At 35.9% G+C, this 23194-nt stretch overlaps 1 protein-coding gene across 7 annotated transcripts in view; it reads left to right on the forward strand.

Moving 5' to 3' along the window:
* LOC100891565 (adhesion G protein-coupled receptor L2) overlaps nucleotides 1-23194 on the forward strand; it is a 50570-nt gene that overhangs the window by 20670 nt on the left and 6706 nt on the right. Inside the window, exons 6-20 of one of the 7 annotated variants that reach the window (XM_030996331.1) lie at nucleotides 2580-2720; nucleotides 3052-3367; nucleotides 4080-4215; nucleotides 5209-5312; nucleotides 5778-5880; nucleotides 7051-7204; nucleotides 8882-8948; nucleotides 9291-9357; nucleotides 10226-10323; nucleotides 12712-12801; nucleotides 14529-14576; nucleotides 17372-17401; nucleotides 18380-18548; nucleotides 19431-19559; nucleotides 20417-20513. In XM_030996331.1, the coding sequence (XP_030852191.1) occupies nucleotides 2580-2720; nucleotides 3052-3367; nucleotides 4080-4215; nucleotides 5209-5312; nucleotides 5778-5880; nucleotides 7051-7204; nucleotides 8882-8948; nucleotides 9291-9357; nucleotides 10226-10323; nucleotides 12712-12801; nucleotides 14529-14576; nucleotides 17372-17401; nucleotides 18380-18548; nucleotides 19431-19559; nucleotides 20417-20513 (1749 nt within the window). The remainder of the gene's footprint in view (nucleotides 1-2579; nucleotides 2721-3051; nucleotides 3368-4079; nucleotides 4216-5208; nucleotides 5313-5777; nucleotides 5881-7050; nucleotides 7205-8881; nucleotides 8949-9290; nucleotides 9358-10225; nucleotides 10324-12711; nucleotides 12802-14528; nucleotides 14577-17371; nucleotides 17402-18379; nucleotides 18549-19430; nucleotides 19560-20416; nucleotides 20514-23194) is intronic. The other 6 variants (XM_030996332.1, XM_030996333.1, XM_030996335.1 and 3 more) reach the window with 6 other exon arrangements.

The following is a 23194-nucleotide window of genomic DNA, read 5'->3' on the forward strand; positions in this document are numbered from 1 at the left end:
AGAGGGGGAAGAAGGGGAGAAATATATGTATGTGTATGGGAGATGGTCTAAAGAGAGAGAGAGAGAGAGAGAGAGAGAGAGAGATAAGAGTTGAGAGCTACTTTATTTCACAAATTTATATAGAGAAAGATGAGATAGAGAGAGAGGGGGGGGGGGAGTAGGGGAAGAGTAGGGGAGGAAGGAGAGACATAGACTTTGAGAGAAGAAGAGAGAGACGGAAAAGAATGATAAGAAGAGAGAATTAGGGCGTGTGTGAGTAAATGCAATACAGGACGATGAAAGAGATGAATTTGTATGGGAGTTACATACAGAGAGGTATATGAGGAGTCAAGTTGGAAAAAGGTGATAGAATCATATCAGGTGAGATAGAGGAGTCGATATGTAAAAGAACTTAAGTTGTCAAAGGGGCTTGAAACAGAGAGGGATAGAGAAAGATAGTGACAGATGAAAGCAAGAGTTGAATGTTGGTTGCTCATTAATATTTTACCAAATTATATGCATCATGTCACCTGTGCAAAGCTGAATGTCAAATGAATGTCAAGTATACCTTGGTTAATATCAGCTAAAGAGCAAGATGAGAGAGGGGACATGCAGGCACCAGGGGTATCGATAGGAAAGGGTGTATCCATTCTGTAGCATGGATTCATGCAGCCTTGCAGGAAACCTGGGCATTCCCTGGCGTGTGGACGTCACGTCTTAATCCAGGTGTCGTCAGTTCTGTCTACCACTCGCAGAGTCCGTTTCCTGCAACTTATTCAACAGGACCTTTAGCCTAGGGCAGATTGGGCGCAGAAGTTTGGGAAGAATGTTGGGCTGCATGTGTTATGGTCAATATGGAACAGCCTTGCTTGTAATAGTATGAGGATTTCTAAGGATTGAAATATTTATTATTCATTTAACATGGAATCATTCTCAAGAAAGTCATGTAATTATGGTAGAGAGGAATGAGAGAGGGGGGAATCATTGAATTTGAATAGAGAGAAAAAGAAAAAGAGAGAGAGATATACATACATACATACATACATATAGACAGACAGACAGACAGAAACAGACAGAAACAGACATAGAAAGAGGAGCAAGGGGAGGGGGGAGAAAATTTGTTAGTTTTTTTCTGGGGGAGGGGAATCGGAAACATTCATAATACAATGCCCCTTTTTTTAATCAGGCAAAGGAGATAAATATGGTTCTTAATAGGAGGAATGAGAAAGGGATAGAGAGGATTAATTGAAGAAAAAGAGGGAATGATTTAGGGAGGGGGCAATAAGATAGGGGCACTTCCCTGCCCCCTTACTGAAATCAAACCTCATCTATTTAAAATGACCAGGAAAGGGCCAATTTGTCAATCGAGTCTGGCCTTCGCTTCATCTCTGAGAAACCTCAACCCTGTCTTGAAGCAAAGGACAAGGTTTTACTTCTGTGGCATTAATCAGACAGCCTGCCCTCTCCAGGAAACCTGCTTGTCAAACCAATCCAGTTAATAATTAAGGAGATTGTGGACGAGAGATAACATGTTTTAAGGTTCCCCTGATGGTCCCCATGAACACCTTGTACATCATCAGTGTCTGCAAGCCTTAGGAATGATGTCTGAAATTAGCTTCTGTGGTTTTATTTAAACTATATTTAAAACGGTTGCATTTTCTCTGTAGAATAATTCCAGTCCAAAGTAGAATATTGTTGAAAGATAACAGTTTGAGGCTACATGAAACTCAGCGTGTCCACACACAAAACAGTTCATCCCGAAACTCTATAACGAAACGTTGTATAAAGAATCATCGTATAAATTTCAGAGTGTCCACACACAAGAAACATTGTATAAATAATAATCGTATCAATTAAAGTTATCAAAGTAATTAAAGAAAGTAATCCTGAAACTCTACAGCGAAATGTCGTATAGGTGCGCAGTTTGCTACTGCAGTCATGAAATGGAAGCGGAAATGAGAGGTCCGGTCTCCTTTCGCTCGAGGTCACGTTAAGCCCTGCCCAGTTAGTTACACTAGTTACACTAGTTACACTAGTTACGTCCACACACAACACCTTCCGTGATAAAGCGTGATTCTTTATTGAGTTCTAGTTCGAAACGATGCCCATACCTGCGTTTCGTTATACAACGTTTCGTTATACGAGGTATCGTTAGTGAGCGTCCACACACACAATTTCATCGTAAAACTGTATAACTATCGCGAAACGGTATAGCTAATCACACCTAATCACGGAAAATGTTGTGTGTGGACACGGGGACTGTTATACATCATTGATCAAGAGCAAAAAGAGAACTGAGCTTTTGGAGATACTATAAAAGACGACAGCTTTTGGTCGGTTTAAATGTAGTCAGAATCATTCAAACCAGTCAACTAATAAATAAATTAATAGTTGTAGAGAATAAAGACAATGAGGTTTGCAGGATGACCACATTAAACTGGTAGCAGCCACAAGCCTTTAGAAACCAAATTTTGTGAGAACTTTTTTGTGAATAAGTTGATCAGATGTAAAAAGAATGTATTAATGTTTAGTGCATTTTTGTTTGTTTCAAAAATTGAATTTACAACTCATCATTGCTGTCTTTTCTTTATTACTTGCAGTTATGGAGGTAGTCGTACGAAATCAGGATGATGACAGTGACCTCATCTTCCCTGACCCAAACGGTTTGTCAGGACAATGGAAAGGTATCACAGATTCCATTACTCTCCCTGCAGATGCTATCAAGGAAAGGAACAAAGATGGTAAGATACACCAGTCTCCTGTTTTCACTGTAGGACATACAAGTCAAACAGAAATATAAATGAAGTTTAAAGTATCATGAACAACTATGCGATTACAAATGCTATTTCAGTTGTTTTAAAAGATGTCATTTGTATTTCTGTACTAAAGTCACTACAATGTAAAAATGCCCACTGATACATTTTATTTTTAGTGAAGGCAATTATTAAAAATACATTTATGGAAGAAATAGGACAGTCTTTGTTTCTTTGGTGAGATCAGGATTTCTCTTGTGGGAAGGATTAGGAATGTACATGCGATCAACATTGTATTGCCCTTTTAATTTTCAAACAGGAAAAACCAAGATTGTTTTACTGGCGTACAATAACATTGGACAGTTCCTGGGCAATGGCAACATAACAGAAACATCGACTGCCCGGACGACCATCAAACCAGCGGCGCAGGTGGCCCGTCGCCCCTGCAGTGACGAGCCTGTGATGGTCTATCAGGACCTCGGGCAAGCAGTCAACTCCAGGGTCCTGTCGGTGTCCATCAATGACCCCTGGGAGACCACACCTCTCGCAAAGCCGGTCAACCTGACCTTTGAGCATGCTGTGACCGGCGACAACGCTTCGGATCCCGTTTGCTCCTTCTGGAAGTTTGATAACACGTGAGTTTTACAGTTATCTCTTAATCTGTTATAAAAATATTGTGCCCCCCATGAAAACATTACTACATTTGTAACCGTGTCACCTGATTCCAGACTTGGACTACATCTTGCAGTGCGGCGGAACAGGTTGTACAGATGAAGACCTGGCCCTTGTAAATGAGACGGCCTTTGCAGCCATCGGGCGATGGAAGAACTTAATTTAATTTAATTTAATTTAGGAACTTTACATTAATCTTGATCTAAGGAGACACTAACGAACGAACCTGGTTCCAAAATTATCAACCAGACCCTCTCATTCCAGTGTATATGTGTATTTGTCAATTTATTACCTTTTGTGCCCACAAGAGCAACATATGAAATAATACTTGATGCTTTGGCGCACAGCAAAGAAGTTTCACAGATAATATTGAATTCTGCATCAAGGGTTTTAGAATACCCCCATCTTGCCCTGAGTTACGACTGATAATAGCCTTTCAATCCAGTGCAACCTACAATTGCCTACTGTAAATGTAGACCTTTTTGTGTGCATGAAATATTTACAAACTCTGTACAAAAAGTCGGCCATGGCAGCCAATGAAGTTCCGTCGGGTTGACCAAGGCTGGTAAAGAGTTAATTATCTACATGTATATTCACTATCTAAATCAGAAGGCGACGATTCACAGTGACTCAAATTTCTACCGTATTGTTTTTATTTTTTTCTCTCTCACTCAGGTCGGGTGAATTCCATAACGGAGAGTGGTCGGACAGAGGCTGCAGGATGGTCCATAACAACGAGACACACACCATCTGCTCGTGTGACCACTTGACAAACTTTGCAGTCATCATGAATGTCAAAAGAGGGGTTCCTGTAAGTCAAAAATTCAACTTTCATGAAAGTGATCATTTTGTTTTATTTATCCATTTTAGATTCAGTATTTTGGGAAGCATTATTATTAACCTAAACGTGTGTGTTTATATTTGACTATGTCTCAGAAATTCATGGATTGCAAAGTTTCCCTGTTGAATTCAACTATTTTGTGACATGTAACTTTCAGAATCTTACTGGCTCACAAACATGTGACAAAGTTTCATACATGTTTCTTATTTTTACAGTATGATACCTTTGTATTGTATAAAAGACAATAAGAGAAATGTCAAAAAGTCAAACCCTACAGACCAAGCCAAGACCACATGGAATAGATTGTAAAGGTCACAGGTAGATGTCAATTCTACCTGTATTTAAAGTCAAGATCTGGTCTTGGAATTACATTGTGAAAGAACTGTCTGAAAGCTAGCTTTTGGAAAGTTGTTTATGAACTGAAGTGCACCGTAATGGTTTGGAATGTGAACGTGAGATTAACTTTGTCTTGCTGACAGTCACATGCTCTGCACAAAGAAATTGATTTATGGGACTACATACACATAAAGTTTGGTCCAAACTTTTTGTATTTTTTCTTGTCATTTGTCTTATATGAGGGCCATTTGAAGGGCAATCTTTTTCACGGGATATGACTTCTTTTATGATATTCCTCACTGACGTGGAAAAAACAAGAAAGATTACAAATTATTTGTCTACCTTTACCAGGACTGGACATACAGATATGGCTTGAAAGTTTGGTCCTCAGCTAACTTTTAGTAGTTTTTCTTGTCATTTGTCTTATATCAGGGCATTTGAAGGGCAATCTTTTTCACTGGACATTTCTTCTTTTACGATATTCCTACCTCCTAGTTGATGGGGAAGAAAAAAAAAGAGTTTCACAAATCATTTTCCACCTTCACCAGAACTGGACCTTCTCTTTAAAATGCACCTGTAGTCCCACTCTAAACAATGTCTGTTTTGTTCTTTCTTGTCTCCCTACAGCTCCAGAAAGGGCATGCCTTCGCTTTATCCTTCATCACATACTTTGGTTTCATCATCTCGATTCCATGTCTCATCCTAGCTCTCATCACCTTCTGTATATTCAAGTAAGTTCATCTGAAGAACATTTAAAAATGGATGAAGTATCCTTTAGAGGGAGAGAGAAGGATGTTATATCTTTGGGCTTTGAATTAACTTCTCAAATCTCTATCCTGAAACCAGTGACACAAAATTTACCGATGATAGAGAACAATCATATCGTATGTTCAGTGAAATCATCTTTCCAAAATGTACTATGGTGTCATTTTTTTTAATATCATCAAATTGATTGTATTGGATGATAATCAAGAGAAGGCACTATGAGATTGAATTTGAATTGAATTTGAATTTATTAACAACAACACATCACAATAATGACAGATAATAATAATAATACTGATACATGTATACATAACATAAGAGTAATGCCGATTGAACAGTAATGGTTCTAAAACAATATTTTGTAGACATACATCTGCATACTATTAATCATTATTATGATTCATATGCTATCCCTTACTTCTTGATTTCAGGAACCTTCAGAGTGACCGTACGACTATCCACAAGAACCTGTGTCTCTCACTCATCATGGCGGAGGTTATCTTTGTAGCTGGCATCACCCAAACAGCTAATAAGGTATGTCTCAATAAAGATAATACAGAGAAACCTGTCTATAAAGACCACCCAAGGGAGACAAGAAAAGTGGTATATATAGACAGGTTGTCTTTATGTACAGGTGCCTATAGTACTTGTTTCAATTAGAAACCATTTTCAAGGGAAACAAAAAATGTGGTCTTTGTAGACAGGTTGTCACTATTAAAAGGCAGGTGGTACTATAATAATAATAATATTTAAGATTTATATAGCGCTGGTATACAAGTACAGTTTCTAAGCGCTTTACAAAACAAGTGAAATGAAAAGTACGGTTAAACTAAATATGTAATAAGGATCAACAAGAAAAGTGAAATGAACAATGCGCTTAATTTTGACGAATTACTTAACTAACAATGTATAACAATAACATGATAATGAAAAATGAAAATGTAAATACAATAATTAAGTATCATTACTGAAACTGCAATAATTATGTACATTAGACAATAAATAGATTACAATAAGATAGGACATGTGGTTATAAATACGGTATGATGATGGACAATTACTTCATGTTGAATAGATAGGTCTTAAGTCTACGTTTAAAAGTGTCAAGAGTTGGGGATTCACGGACAGAGACGGGGAGATTATTCCAGAGTTTAGGAGCACATACAGAGAAGGCACGATCTCCATAGTGGGTGTGAGTTCGAGGACCAGATGATAGTTGAAGATGAACAGATGATGATGAGCGGAGCCTGATGGAGGAGGTTTGCACCTTTGGTGAAATGAGTCCATTGATGTATACTGGAGCAAGTCCAGTACTGTAGCTTGAAACCTGCTTAATTCACCACCTGTATAGAAAGGCCACCTTTTTGTCTACATTCAGTGGCCTTCATAGAAGGATTTCATTAATTCTGATTAAGTTGTAGAAGGAAAAATTATATTGTTAAGAAACTACTGAAGTATAAATAATAATATTAATAATAATAATATAGATATTTATATAGCGCCGGTATCCGCCAGCTCTGACACTCGTAGCGCTGTACATATTACAATCTCGAACAACACTTTCTTAACTAAAATCCAGGTAGACTAAAACAACACAAAGTATTATGGTACGCCAAAATTATAATTGTCCTAATTAAATAGCAAGATGCAAGGGAGAAATACATGTATTCTAATGATTTTGCTCCTTTCTTTCTTTCATTCCAGACGTTCTGTGCAGTGATAGCGCTGCTCCTGCACTACTTCTTCCTCTCAGCGTTTGCCTGGATGTGTCTGGAGGGTATTCAGCTCTACATCATGCTGGTGGAAGTCTTTGAAGCAGAGAGCTCAAGGAGAAAATACTATTATCCATTTGGATACGGTAAGCTGGAGGAATCGTGTGGTTGCTTTCTCTGCAGCCATGAATGCGCTACCAGAACATGTGTGACACAACGTTTAAAGCGGTACTGCACTACTTGTAGCTAGTTGCGCCCTCTATATAGCAAACAATGCCTAAGCGGAACCCGTTGGTCCCCCATTATCCCCTTTTTATGCCTCCGTTACGAAGTAGCCGGAGGCATTATGTTTTCGGGTTGTCCGTCCGTCCGTCCGTCCGTCCGTACCTCCATACGTCCGTACGTCCGTCCGTCCGTCCGTCCGTCCGTACGTCCCGTTCTCGTGATCGCGTTATCTGAAGAACCGATTGATGGATTCCTGCCAAACTTTGGTCATGTATGTTACTTGCAGAGCCGATGAACTGATTAGATTTTGGGGTCACGAGGTCAAAGGTCAAAGGTCACAGGGCTTATTATGTATGCAAAAACAGCTCGTGATCGCGTTATCTGAAGAACCGATTGATGGATTCCTGCCAAACTTTGGTCTTGTATGTATCTTGCAGAGCCGATGAACTGATTAGATTTTGGGGTCACAAGGTCAAAGGTCACAGGTCACAGGGCTCATTAGGTATGCAAAAAGAGCTCGTGATCGCATTATCTCAAGAACCGATCGATGGATTCCTGCCAAACTTTGGTCATGTATGTATCTTGCAGAGCCGATGAACTGAATAGATTTTGGGGTCACGAGGTCAAAGGTCAAAGGTCACAGGGCTCATTATGTATGCAAAAATAGCTTGTGATCGCATTCTCATTAGAACAGATTGATGGATTCCTGCCAAATTTCGATCATGTATGTATCTTGCAGAGCCAATGAACTGAGTAGATTCATGGGTCATGAGGTCAAAGGTCATGGGCTCATTATGTATCCAAAAATAACTTGTGAACGCATTCTCATTAGAACTGACAGATGGATTACTATTTAACTCAGGACATCTTGCAGAGCCAATGAACTGAGTAGATTTTAGGGTCATCAGGTCAAAGATCAAAGGGTCATATATGTATATGAGAAATTGCTTGTAATCACGATATTCTGAGAACCTCTTAATGGATTACAATTGAACTTGAATTTGAAAAATTTCTTCTGTTTTGGTTTGTAAAATTGCTCTATGACGGAGGCATCATTTTCGACTGCGCGCAGTCGAAGTTCCATCTAGTTCTTATTTTAATTGAGACCTGATTTGACGAAATAACCACCGGTCAGTGACCATGCAGGGAGGACTAATCCCTCCTGGCCAGACTAGTGCAGATAGGCTTTAACCCCTTCGGTGTCTTTGGTGGCATCCAGTCGAGAATTTGAACGCTGTGTTTGGATTTAGAAGGTCTACTTTTTTCTTTCCTATCTAGAAACAGAAATAGCTACCTTGGCTATAACTTATAAATCCATGAAAAATGTTCTTCACCCAATATATCAATGAAACAACGAATTTTGAATAAAACACTAAACTTTTAAACGTTAAGTTATGACAATAATCCAAACACATCGTGGCCCAATAGGGGTTGATAAAGATAATGGTTAATTGATGCCTTGTTTAAAAAGTAACATTGATATAAATACTCTGGATACATTTTACTTCCTTCACAAAATCAAATCTTTACACACTTTTGTATCTTGATAAAAAGTAATTCTTTTAAAAGTAATTGTTTTTATATGATTTTCATTTTAGTTTTACCTCTAGTGATTGTTGGTATATCAGCAGCGGTGGATTTTGAAGGCTACGGTACACCAGATTAGTAAGTACATTTCTTTCTTGATTTATAATTAGCACCCCTTAATAATTTTCTCTAAAAGTAATTTCAGCCATGTTGGTCAGAATGTATGTTTCGGTATATTCATTTTTGGGCCTCGGCTTTGCAGCAGTTGGTAAAATTTGTTCTTAACAGACAAAAAATATATATATTCAATGCAAATTCTCTTGTTGTGAAAACTTGATACAGCTCTTTATCTTTAATATTGAGTGCTATATAAATGAGATTATTATTATTATTATTGTTTTTATTCACTTTACCCCTCACAGATCGCCTTTTAAAACAAATATAAAACTATAATATCTTACCCTTTTCTCCTTCTTGCAGTTGCTGGATGTGCGCAGAGAGCAACTTACAATATGCATTTATAGCACCGGTCTGCCTCATCATATTTGTAAGTATTGTGACAGCAACTGCTGCTCTATAAAGTACTGAAGTGTGATGTCATATTGGCCAAATTGTCAAGGTTGCTGGTTCTAAACAATGGTGCAGTGAGCACACCAGCACCAAACAATGAATCTGCCCTGCTCCATGCAGCCTGCTGCTTGAATGATTGTGCGGTGAACCTCGTGCAAGGCTTTGTTGTTTAGAACCAGTAATCTGGACGACAAGCCAATATGACGTTAGCACTTTGGTACAAAAATTTTTTTAATTAATTTTGTAAAAGAGTGATTGATCTGCTAGAAGCTAGATTCCAAATAAACTCTTGATTGTACTGTTAAACTGAGCCTTAATAATACTTCAATTTTGAGACATATACATGTTTGTAGTCATATTTTGCGATTCAAGATGAATTTTTAAAAATATTTTAACTTTAAGTTTGTGGGACACTATTATCTCAAGTGAAAATTTGGCATACATTTGCTTCTGGAAGGGTAAAACTTGGACACAATACTGTACGATATCAATAAGAAATCACAGTCTATATTTTGACATATAATCAAATTTTACAAGACCTTAAGTCTAGCTTGAATTTGTCTGTCTCTTGTTATACTGTACAGGGAGGGCTCTCTTTCATTAAACTTGTTACCAATAACAAGTTACAATAACTATTATATAAGCTACTGAAATCGTGGCACTTGATTGGCTGAGAGCAAATTTGTCATAGAATTAAGCATTTGTCATTGATAACAAGTTTTATGAAACAGGCCCCAGAGCCTTTAAAATGTGTATATGAACAGAGTTGTGTTTATTTGCTTATATCCCAGTTTTCACCTGTTTTTAGTCTTCTAATTCTTACCATCATTTTTCCATTCATGCAGGGAAATATTCTATTCCTGTCCATGGCCCTCTTTATTATGTGCCAGCATAGCTCACTACAGACCAACCCAAAAGAGAAAACACCAAAGGAGAAAGCAACGTAAGTTCTCTCCATCTATCTCTCTATCTATTCATCTACATGTGCTCTCGCCCATTCTTTAAAATAGAAATTTAGCAAATGACACAAATTCTTATTATTATCTGTTTTCTACTGAATTATCTTTTTTCGTTTACCTAGGCAGCTTAATACAGGCGCCACCTGATTCCCGAAGGCGATATGTTAAATGAATATATCTATTAATTCCACACCTTTTCTTTCACAATGCAATCGCATTACCAGAACTCACCTTTATCTTTAACCATAGCTGTTTTTACAAGTTGAAACAAAATTGCAGCATTGAATGACCCCTGTACCTCAGCTCCTCCTTAATCAGATAAACCCAATGTGATGATAAGTTTTATTAATACGGGGGAAATTGGAAACCTGTGTTTGGCCGGGCAGAAGAAAAGGCAAGAGTTGACCACATCATGACATACAGGAAACTAGAATCTACTTTGCTATCAACACAACTTATGAAATGGCAAGAAAACAAAGTTTTGTTTTGGAGAGTTTTGGGCATGTAAGTGATATGCTTATCACTGTCTAGTATCAATAGTCTCCATGGGCTTGGTCAGTTGGCAAAACATTACCCTTTAAGGCAGTGAAGTTTGGTCAGTTTTAAGCAAAGTCACAATATACACTTTTAAAAATGGATAATCTCTCTTTGATACACTCCAAAAATGAAAAAAGGGGAAGAAAAAAATAGATGATCATGAAATACTGGGATTCAAATGGGAAATTACAATATTATTATATTAAGGAAAAAGAGATAAGAGTAACATTACAAAAACAAAATGTAAATCTTTGATCTTTTTTATCATGAATTCATAATGTTGGATCCAAGATTCTCTGATTTTTTTTTTTTTTTTTTTTTGGGGGGGGGGGGGGGGGGGGGTGAAGGAGCAAAGGTGTCAAGAAGTGAAGATATGCTAATTTTATAAACAAAACAAAAACAACAAAAAATTGCTTCCATTCTTACCTCTTGTCAGAAGCATTATCTTTAATTTTAAATTTTTTGGTTTATCCCCCCTGTGTGCCCCAAATTTACCTGCCACTGATCCCAACCGTTTGCTATCGAGGGAGTGTTTCACAAAGACTAAGATCGACTACCGGTAGTTCCTCTAACTATTCCTGGCATTGGTTTGTCAAGGGACGTACAAATCGTGGTCACAAATCACAGAATTTACCTTTTTTGATAGTTCATTATTGAAGTTAAAAATATTATCTATAGAACATATTTGAGAGACCAATAGTGAGAGCAACCAGTGGCATGAATGACCTGCTGTAGTTAGTCCAACTTAAAGTTGATCTTAGTCTTTGTGAAACACCCCCCAGCTCTCAATATCCCACTTCAGGGATTGGTTTCACAAAGCCTTTTTTCAATGACAATTGACTAAAATCAGTGCCAAATCTGATGATAACCAATCATTTGTGAAACACCCCCCTGATCACACACAGGTGGTGGATAATAATTCAAACCATAGAGAGAACTAAAAGAAAGACAAAAATTAACAAAAAAATTGGGGCAATTTGAAGTTTTTGTGTTCATTCTGACAGATACTTGCTTCCTCCCACGACGAGGACGGTCACTCGACCCCTCTCTTCCTGTATATTCATATCCAGCTGTATGATGGGGGAAATGGGAGAGGCAATGACCTTTGACCCCCCATGAGACCATGATTCAATGGTAGTCATACTGAATGGAGGATAGGGACCTCTAGACCTATCAGAGTGAATTGTTTTTAGTCTGGAACGGGAAGAGTTTTGAAGATGGTGGGAAGATATAGCCATGACCTAAATTAACCCCTCCCCATCCCCTTCCTACACAATTCCTGACCAGGAAGAATTGTCCATGCGTGATGGGTAGCCCTATATCTCAGACCCTATAGGTAAAAGGGTGTTTGATGGTATCTTTGAAAACCTTTGTATCTGTTCAAAACATATTAAACAACACATATAAAAACAAAGACATGTTTGAAATAATGATCCATGTTTCAGGGTTTACACTCCTTATCTTCAGCCTAAATTACAACAGAATTTTACCTCTAGTTTTGTTACAAAAAATATCTGGTTTGTAGTCTACCTTTAGCTAATCTACCTTAGACTGCCTGAATTCAAAGTCTGATAAATTGTTTCTCTCCTTAGTCAATGAAATATGTTCTCTTTGAAGCTCCTGATCCAATCTCTAAGCTCCTGATAATCTGGGATTGAATCCATTAAAAATGTGCTTTAGTGAAAATTAATCCAGCTTGTTAATGTGATTATAATGCAATACAAAGCAACTGACTTCAAAAATTAACTGTAAACTTTTATATTACAAGGCTTTATAGACCGGTATTAATACAGCTGCATGTCAAATATTCCTCCCCCTCCATTCCCTCTAAACAGTCGCAAATACCACAGACTCTCGGCATCGATAGAAAAACGTCTTCGTCGATCATCCTCCATTTTCTCCAAGCATGGCAGAAAGAGATCAAAGTTTGTATTAGTTCCTCTTTTATTTGCTTTAATCCTTTCAGGACTTGATTGGAATCCCTCCGTCTCTTCATCTTTCTCTCAGCTTATCCTCTCTTCAGTCATTAACCTCAGGAATACGGTCTTGTCATGGAAACCCTCCTCTATTTCTTTCTTTCAGTTTATTAATGTCTACTCTTCTCTCCATCATTATCCTCAGGGATGTTTTCTTGTATAAGGAAACTCTCCTTCACTTAATCTTCATTTAATATCATTTCTTCTCTCTTTCTTTAACCGCAAGGATGTGCTCTAATGGAAACTAGCTCTCCTCCTTTTTCTTTTTCTTCTTTTCATTTCCATTAACTCCATGGATTTTTCCTTATATTTTGGTGCAATGTACTTCAGCTGTTTACTAATCAAATAACCTCTTTTTCCCTAAATAGATATCTCTGCACTTGAGTGGAATTGTACATACATTTTTTTATTGGTGAAATGAATGAGTTTGAAGAAATGTTGTACAAATGTAATCATTGGTGCCCTATAAAGCTCTAGGTGAGATTTATCAGTTGTATAAGTTTTGTACTTGTATTAAAACTCTTAATGAAATGAAATTACAAGTTAACACCTGTCTATTTACCAGTTCACAATATCCTAATATATCTGTATTTATTTGTTGGTAAAATATAATAATCTCTTACGGTTTTATGGTTGTTTTTATCTTTATGACAGAATCTTAATCTATCTTGTGCTTTGGGTCTTCTTTTGGTTCTTTGAGTGTAATGGATTTGCATGTTGTCCGTTAAGAGCCTGTTTAGAGTCTGTTTTATGGATACAGGTTGGCGAGTTCATACTCGTCTGGCTCCGTCACAGCATATAATAGCTTCCGTGCAGTGAAAAAAATACTCGGGGGCTCGGGGCGAATTAGCCCCCGAAATGCCTAAAAGAGCCCCCGAAAATCAGAAAAGAGCCCCTGTAAATTTGCATACAGTTCAATGCAAAACAAATTTTAGAATGGTATTTTCATGCAGGCAAGCTTGAAAAGTAGCCCCTGAAAAATAAATATTAATTTTTTCCCTGCTTCAGTGATATTACTCCCATTGTAATTACATCATATTTGAATATGACAAGAGCAATGGTTTACCTAAGTTTTGTTTATCAAAATCAGTAGATGGGTACATAGGAGGAGATTACTTGAATTTATGAGCGTTATAATCTCCTGACATCAAGATGACTTTAAAAAGTAGCTGTGTATTTATTAAAGAAATGGATTCTGTTTCAGAAATATCTTTTAAAGTGTGGGAGTCACGAATATTCAATTTTTAAAATATCTATGAAGGAGTTGGCAACTCTACGATTTCCTTGACAAGCTTTTCTTATTTTGTTTTGTATAGAATTTTTCCTTCGCAATTCCAGTTTTGAGTTTTGATGAAGGGGATGAATATTTATTACATTAACGATGACCTATAATGATTATGCATTCAAAAATATAATTTTGGGTCACATTTTTTAGAAAACAATTTTTTGAAAACAAAAACAAAAACTAGAATGATTCATGTTTTTAAAAAAAGGGTAGCTCTCACGACAGAAATCAAAGATTTTGCAACTTCATGTAATCTTAAAAAGGTGATCTTGAAGCATTTGTAACTTTCGTATTCTTCAGCAGAATTTCTTGAAAATTTGTTTTCCAGTGCTTTATCATTGATATACTTGATTACTCTTACATTATTTTCTTATGATTTTAATCTTTCTAGGGAGGTCGATCCTCTAGATTATTCCATGGATAATTCTGACAAACTAGCGTAAGCGAGTATATTCCTGTTAAAATGTTTCTTCTTTATGCCTGTCATTCCTCTTCATATTTTCAAACATTAAGGGCCCGTTCAGATATGATGTGGTAATCCGCAAAAAGGCTGCCACATTAAAAACAAAAAATTATAAATGAGTGGCAGCTGCGCATAATAATAACTATTTCTTATATGGCGCTTTTTCAGGAGGGCCCTATCAAAGCGCCTTACAGATATATATACTATTACCCCGGTCATCGGATTCAAGGCTTACCCGCACACAATGTATGCACATTCTCCACTCCCTGGGGAGCATTCCAGCCAGGCGTCATTTTTACAAGCGCACACTTGCTAATCTAAGCACATTAGCTTTCGCATCCTACCGGGTACCCATTTAACACCTGGGTGGAGAGTGGCAAATGTAGATCAATGTCTTGCCAAAGGACATTAGTGCCGCGGTGGGACTTGAACCGCGGACCTTGTGATCCACCGTCTGGTGACATATCCACTTGTCCACGACATCTCTAACAAAGGTCTTACTCGTACTCACTGAGCTCTGTATTTTAAGATACAGACATATGAAGCGTATTACTCTGTTCGTCATCGTTGTAGAAAAACCCGCAGCGGTTTTGCCGTCTCATATCTGAACGAGGCCTAAATATGTACAAGTGCATCAGTGGATATCTTCTTGGGTCTGTGAATTTTGTGGATCACTCCTTTCATATTTTGCCTGCTGCTTTCAATGAAGTGTTACACCTTACCAGTAGTCATCAGCTCCATATTCATTTCTTGAATGAGTAATGAGTAATAATCATTGATTGAAGTATATGCATGATTGTGTGTTGATACAACATATACATGCACATATGTGTTTTGTTTTGTTTTCCACTTCAAAATTAAAATTTCATTATAAAAAGTCAACAAGGTATGAATTCTGAGGCATTATGATCATTTAATCACTATTAGAGGTCATAATGATGATCAACATTGATTTTGCAGTGTATTTTTTAATGTTGAAGAGCGAACCAATCGGTTTCGAAAAATATCACATTGAGGCATCTGTTTATAAGGAATTTTCATAATAGTACAGGATATCATTTTTTTGAATCCAGCTATTCTGTTACATGAAGCAACATGTGAAACTTTACACTTATATTTGAAGTCAAAGATGATATAGGACTGTCAGAATTATTTTCAATCTACAAAAGCCTAAATATCATACTATGACGTATACATTTTTCCATAAAATTCTATTTTCTATGTTACATGGGTTCCTTGCATACTCATACATATATCTCACAACATGAGAACGTTTCAGACAGTTTTCATTATGCTTTCTATCTGGCAAAATATTATTGCTGTTTCTACAATGTAGCTACATATACATGTAAAAACATACATATATATATATATATATATATATATATGTAAACTTTGAAACCAGAAACCTTTGTGCATTTCTTAGGTCATAACATAGATTTGTGAAAGTTTAGTGAATAACAGTATTAAGTTTTTGCATTTTTCCAAATTTTCTGGCCTTTTTGTTGACAAATTGTGAAAGTTTCTGGTTTAAATAGTAAATCAAGTTCATATATAAAGATATTCATTCATACAGTTCATTCAAACAAGATTTTGAAAGAAAATAGTTAATAGAGTGGTAGCTTCTTATTGTCTTTTCTTTAATATAGCTCAGAAGTAGAAAACATTCATTTTACAAAAATCACAAGCCAGAAGTTATAAATACGGTTTAATAGTGCATGCTCATAAATTCATGTTATGGAAATCGAGACATCAGTATTCAAAACATTTTCATATTCATGGTTTTCATAGTTTTGTGATATCTTGTGGATGTGTGATACATGTTATTCAAATGAAACATACACTTTGATGTGCATGGGTGTTTCAGTGGTGATATATTCCTATCTTTGTGAAATAAGTGTGTTGTGAATGTTTATTGGTTTTTGTACATTTTTCAAGCTCATAGAATGTTTTTCTTCTCTCACATATTATGTGTTAATTGTCTTGATTTTATTATTATTTTTGCCTTTAAGATTGTGTTGAGGTTGTATATGCCCACATGTTCACTGTTTGTACAATTGGCTCTCTGTCTTAATAAGATTTCTAGTTTTATATGTGATTTTTTTTTTCTCCTAGTTTTTCTTTGAATGTCATTTTTTTAATTTTCATGTATAAAGTAGAGTTGTACATTATTGGAAGACAAAAAATCTGAACAGGAAACTATATTGTCATTCAGATGATCATGGAATGACAGGGCATGAAAAGGAAAATTGAAAAATATATAAATAATTTGTAAGGCCTGTATGGAAGTTTTTTCCTTGCACACCAGTTTTATACAAGTGCTTCAACTATTTAGTTTACTCACACCTTGCTTTTACCTATACTATTTAGAGTGTGATTTGGTAATACCTAACAGGGAAATGGTCCTATCTCTTTACATAAGTAATCGAAAGCTGATGTTTTGAAAGTAGAATACTAAGCAGTGCAATCTAAATTAATATGTGAAACTCTTGATTACATAGGGGCCGGGTAATAATGATAATGTAAAATGCTTTAGACATGCAGTAGATTGAGCGCTATAACATGTGACAGTTATTATAAGGGGAAAGTATGTCAGAACACTTATCACTCTATTTGATGCTCTGATAGCACTTATCTGGGACATATTTACACTCGTTATTATAAATAATTCACACTTGGAGCTTTTAACCTTGCTATTAATGTGCTAACAGAACTAACATTTTTCTCCTTTTAACACTTCTATTTGCATGCATGCTAACACCATATTATAGTCTGGGAAATACCAAGGGCGAGGCTCTCAAGTGAGTACTGGTCAGACTTCCAGGAATATTAACAAATAATTATTATTATGATGAATTAATTGCAGCATCTTTCGTAACAAATATTTATTTTTATGATGAATTAATCTTACTAGCATGTGTAGTACAGTGTATAGACTTGATGAAATGTATTAAGATTTGTTGATTTGCATTTGCACTTCAGTTACCATTTGCTACAAACGAGTCCGGCATAGCCCAAGATTTACACATATGTCAATATTTGAAATTGGCAAGAGTATTCTCTTTTATAATGGTTGTGTATCACTTTTGTAAAGTTTTCAAACATCATGAAATTTGGCATGGAACAGGATCATTTCATGCCAAATGCAGATAAAGTCCTACAGTCAAAGGATTCGCAGCATTTTTAAGAAAATGAAAGCCAATGAACGGCACCATGTGTAACAAATTTTAATATACCGGGTACACGTATATACATGTATATTTGTATATATATATATATATATATACAAATCAACAATCTTTCATGAAATTAATTTTACAGATGCTTTCATGGACAAAATCAGTCCCAAGGCTGACTTTGAGGACAAAATGAATTTGCAAGATTGGTTTCATCAGAGAATCTGTGATTTTTTAGAGATTTATTTCTAAAAAAGTCAGCGTAATTCCTATATTTGGAGGGGAGTTCCTTTAACAAAATGTATTCTACATGTATATACATTTACCTAAGGTTGCATCCATTCAATGCTATATTTTTTGGCCCATAAAAACGATACCATACTAAATGGTTCAACCAGACAGTGCCATTGATAAGAAGAGTTTGGTCTACCCGGTTTGAGTTGGACACAATATGGCGACTACTGCTTTGTTGGGCAAGCGCAAAACAAAAGAATGTACGCTATGTTGTGACCCAGTGAAACCAAGTTGGCCAAACTATGTGTATAGATGGCTCTGGTACCAGATACTAACTACTGCCCTCTGTTGTCTTCCATGTGTGTACAGGTCATTGGTACGAGGCGCATTGGTCTTGCTATGCCTGCTTGGAGTAACGTGGGCGTTCGGTCTGCTCTACGTGAGTGACGACCTTCTCGTCTTTGCGTACATCTTCACCATCACAAACTCATTCCAAGGCGTCTTCATATTTGTTTTCCACTGCTGTATGAATGATAAAGTAAGTTATAGAATGAAGTTGTATAATTGTATTAGAATCAATATCCAGTAGAGCTCAAATTAGGAATAATACCTGAGGGGTGGGTGGGAGGAGGGGGGGGGGGGGAGGGTTCTCCTGTAAAGATTGATAAACACTGCTTTACGAATGATGACATAAGTTATATATGTTGTATAATGGTATTAGAAGCAACCCCATAGAGCACATATTAGCAACAATAACACTTAAGGTGGGATGGTTGGGCAACAAGGTTTCCTCCTATAAAGATTGATAACCACTGTTGTATGAATGATAAAGCAAGTTATATGAGTTTGAAAATTATATAAGAATCAACTCAAAATAGAGCTCAAATTAGGAACAATAACAATTGGGAGGGGTGAGGGCTTTTCCTGTAAAGATTGATAACCACCGTTGAATTAATGATAAAGTGGGTTGTCTGTTTGTATTAGAAGGTGTATGAATCCAGTTAATCTTACCTTGGAATCATAAAGTGACTCGGTAACATTGCCTCAGATTCTGAAACAAAATCCTGGATTTAGCTCATGCTGCAATCATAATTATAAACCTTTAGGTCAGTCAGCAATCCCATGTCTTTTACAAGCTAATCGCCTGTCTGATTATCAAGATGTTTATGATTGGTAATCAAAGTTTAATTTTTCGTTTTCGTAACAGTTTTTATAGCACTACAGTCTATCAGGGGAAATGAGTATTGTAAAACCAGTCACTCAAAGGATTTTAGCTTTTGAGGCACTTCATGGTCATTTTGAATCGCAATTTTTTTAGGGCTTCAATATTCCACCATATCACATCATTTAACATTGTTTAACGATGCCTTTAAGCCTCTTCCGATTAACTCCTAATGAATTATTCTTCCTCTGATTTCAGGTAAGAAAAGAGTACAGACGCTACGTTCGTAACAGTACATGGATACCCGACTGCATACGAGAGCAGTACGGAGGAACAATCCTCACAAACTCCAATCAGCAAAACTCATACAGGTCTAGCAGTGCTGCAGTAAGTCATCTTCATCAGTAGGATCCAGGGAAAAAATTATTTGAAAATTTTTTGGGGCTACTTTTCAAGCTTGCTTGCATTAAAATTACACTCCTTCATTTGTTTCGTATTGAACTCCATGCAAATTTTTTGGGCTCTTTTATGACTTTCTGGGGCTCTTTTTGGCGTTTTCGGGGCTAGTTTGCCCTGCTGAGCCCCCGTTTATTTTTTTCACTGGTAGGATCTTTCATAGCCCTTTAACCACCATGCTCCAATAATAATTCAAATTATTCCGCTTTTATAGATATTAATTACCCCGGTCTTTGGACTCAATACTTGCCTGCACACACTTTGTGCACAATGTCCACTTCCTGGGGAGCATTCCAGCCAGTCTGAATGGGGTGATGATAATAATATTTGTGAATTAATTTTGCACAATTTCTATACAAATGTACTCTATTTGGCATTGTGATATAACGAGAATAGATACAGAAAATGATCTTTATTCCTTGATGAGAAGATATTTATAATAACAAAAACACAATAATAGTTAAAGTGCTCTTTCTTAGATATGAAATTGAATAAAAAGATATGCAATAGCTTACAATAAATTGTTTCTGTAATTAAGATTATCTCCTAAATAGGTGGGTCTGTAGAATATTTTTTTTTAAAGATGTTGATTAAGGATGCATATGTCATTGAGGGAGAGAGATTGTTTTATTAAAAGGTAGGATGTAGGACTTGGAAATTAATTACAGAATTAAAGTTTATTTCACATCTCTTTTTATATTGTTGCACCTTGCTATTAAAATAAACCAGAAATTATCTTTCTCAATCATCATCAAGTTTTTCAAATTTCTGTTTTATTTCACCTACAGCAGAAGAGACCAGACAGTAAAAGATTCAGTAATACAACAGGCTCATACAGTGTGGACAATCGTAAAATGTCAAATTCATCAGTGTACAGAAATTCAGGTAAATTAAACTATAGTGTATGACATTTTCTCATAAATGGAATGTCATTAAAATTGCTTAATTATTTCATACTGTATTTTCCATGAGTGTGAGAAGCTTTATAACCTAACCAGGTATTCTTTCATTATAAAAAAAAGCTATGATCGATTCTATTGGATATTCATCCTAATTTTCAAATTTGACTGAAGAAACAAAATGATTTCGTTGTTGTTAATGTATTGCAATTTGTTTGAATCCTTTTTTTGACAACAGAATGCAGTATTCCATGAATTGAAATATCTGTATAATCTATATTCACAAGAGATGAATATGACCAAAAAAGTTGAAGAGTACTAATGATTTACAAATATACTTAATACTGGAATAAATTTCCAAATGTGTAATGTTGTCAAAAAGAAGAAGAAGAATAAAAGCAATCATACTTCATTACCTGGTTGGTTCCATGCATGCTCATACATCTAATGTCACTTTTTTTTTCTTCTTCAAAATTGTACATTATAATTGTCATTCTTCATGTCCTTATACCGTTTTATGTCTTCCCTGTTACATCTCCATGTTATGTGTATGCCTGTGAGAAAAGAATCATACTAATCCATGTACGTGTCATACCCTGAGAGTCAGAGCGCCATTTAACCCTTTCGGTGCCGTTGGCAGGAAATTCCGCCAAAGAAAATTAGTGTTCAACAATTGGTTTGGACCCAGAACTACTGCTTCTGTTTTCCCTGGCTGAAACAGTACCGGTAGCCTTATTTTATAGTTTATTGGCATGGAATATATCTCATGCTCAATTAAACAGTAAACAAGGATCTATGGTCAAAATTCCAACACTTGAACGTTCATCTACGCCGATTGTTTGAAAAGTTGGTGGTGCCAAAGGGGTTAACATTATGTCATATGACATGAGTTTATACGCCTTTCTGGCTTTTAACAGCTATGAATTCTCTGCCTTCTGTGTCTTTCTGTGCTTCATGTTTCCCTCCCATCTACATCGACAATGCTTACATCTTCTTTTCTTTTACTCTTCTCTTTCTCGATATGTGTGTGCTCTTCTTCTCCTTCCTCCTCTTTGTAAGTAGTTTAGAATCTTGTCTTTAATCGATTGTAGATGTATAAAGTAAAGTGGAATTTGAGAACCTATTTTATTGAATTATTTCATTCCTATTTTTTAAAGTTATTAATTTATATGGCGTGATATAATTGTTGAATTGTGAAGGTATTGGCCTTATATCAGTGTGAAGTTTATGTAGCTACAGTTTTGAAAATTATATTTTTGCAATGCAAGGGAATATACGTACCCAATTATATATCTCTCACTTCTCTTTGGTTGAATTAAATTCAGTATATAAATATATATTTATATGGTTTAACATGTTTTAATTGGTTAAGTAAGTTAAGTAATGCAAACAAGAGGATAAAAATAACCTAAAGGAATAGAAGATTTCCTTTTCACCAGATCAGAAGTTAAGATGTTGAAATTTTATTTGTTGTTGTATTACATGGTAACTCTTTGAGGTAATTTATTTTTTACTGAAGTTTCTCTCTGACAGAAAGAAGCAAATGATAATGAAATTGAAATATATGTAGACAGATACAGATAGAGTATTAATACTTGAAATTGAGTAAAATAGATAAAATTACCTTTTATTTCCTTCTGTTATTTTCTTTTAATGATACACATGTTTATTTGTTTATTTACATTATGTTTCCATCCTCTTCTCCTTCTTTCTCTCCTACCATCTATCCATCCCATCTCATTCTGGTTACAGTCCAAACGGGCCAACCTGTAGGGGTGACATACACATCTCCAGTTTAAAATCATGCACACCTTCATTCATCCATCCAGCAAGAGTTTTCATTCTTCATCTTCTCAAAGTACACACAAAGTTCCCTGATTTCTGCTTTTCCAATCATATATATACATATTTATTTACACTTCATTTTTGCTTTTGCTTCTACTATATATTCACGCTTAACTCTATGAGTGGCATTGACGTGCATACTTATCATTCGTAAATGGGGTGGGGTATATTGTCATCGCCCCCTTCTGAATGAATAGAAAGTGTATGCATGTTTATGCCACTGATGGGTACTACTACAAAGACTCACATGATAATGCAGCTAACTATACATCATGTATGCTGTTCTGAGAGGAAGAAAAAATAGAGATTGGGACTTTTTAGTTTCAACTGCATGGAATAAACTAAAACTCCCTCATTTAAAAGATGTTCTACTGTATTTATCTGGGATATTTTGACTAATAATGAGAGGGCGATTTTCAAAATAAATGATTTTTTCAAAACTTTCTATGGCTCCTTCACCAAAATTACTGCATGAATAAAAGCTTTACAGTTTGATTAACTTTTGAAATAATATTCAATTGAAATGAAATGTTTGCCTTTGAATATATATAAGTCAAGTCTGAATCAAAGTTTTGCCAAAGTGTTTACCATACTTGCAATCATACCGGTAATTATTAAAATTATAGCGACTGGTTTTATTTGCAGCAACATTTTCTTTCAATAACAAAGACTAATAGTCTGTATGCTACAGTACCTTTGTAGTTCTTCCCAAGGACCCATGACACACATATATATAAAATCCCAACTAACTATGACTGAAATATCCTTTTAACAATCAAATAAAAATGCTTTAAGTCCAGAGTGGAAGTCCACAAACTCAAT

Source organism: Strongylocentrotus purpuratus, unplaced genomic scaffold (genome assembly GCF_000002235.5).
Source record: "Strongylocentrotus purpuratus isolate Spur 01 unplaced genomic scaffold, Spur_5.0 spur5_scaffold_3, whole genome shotgun sequence".
Taxonomy (NCBI): domain Eukaryota; kingdom Metazoa; phylum Echinodermata; class Echinoidea; order Camarodonta; family Strongylocentrotidae; genus Strongylocentrotus; species Strongylocentrotus purpuratus.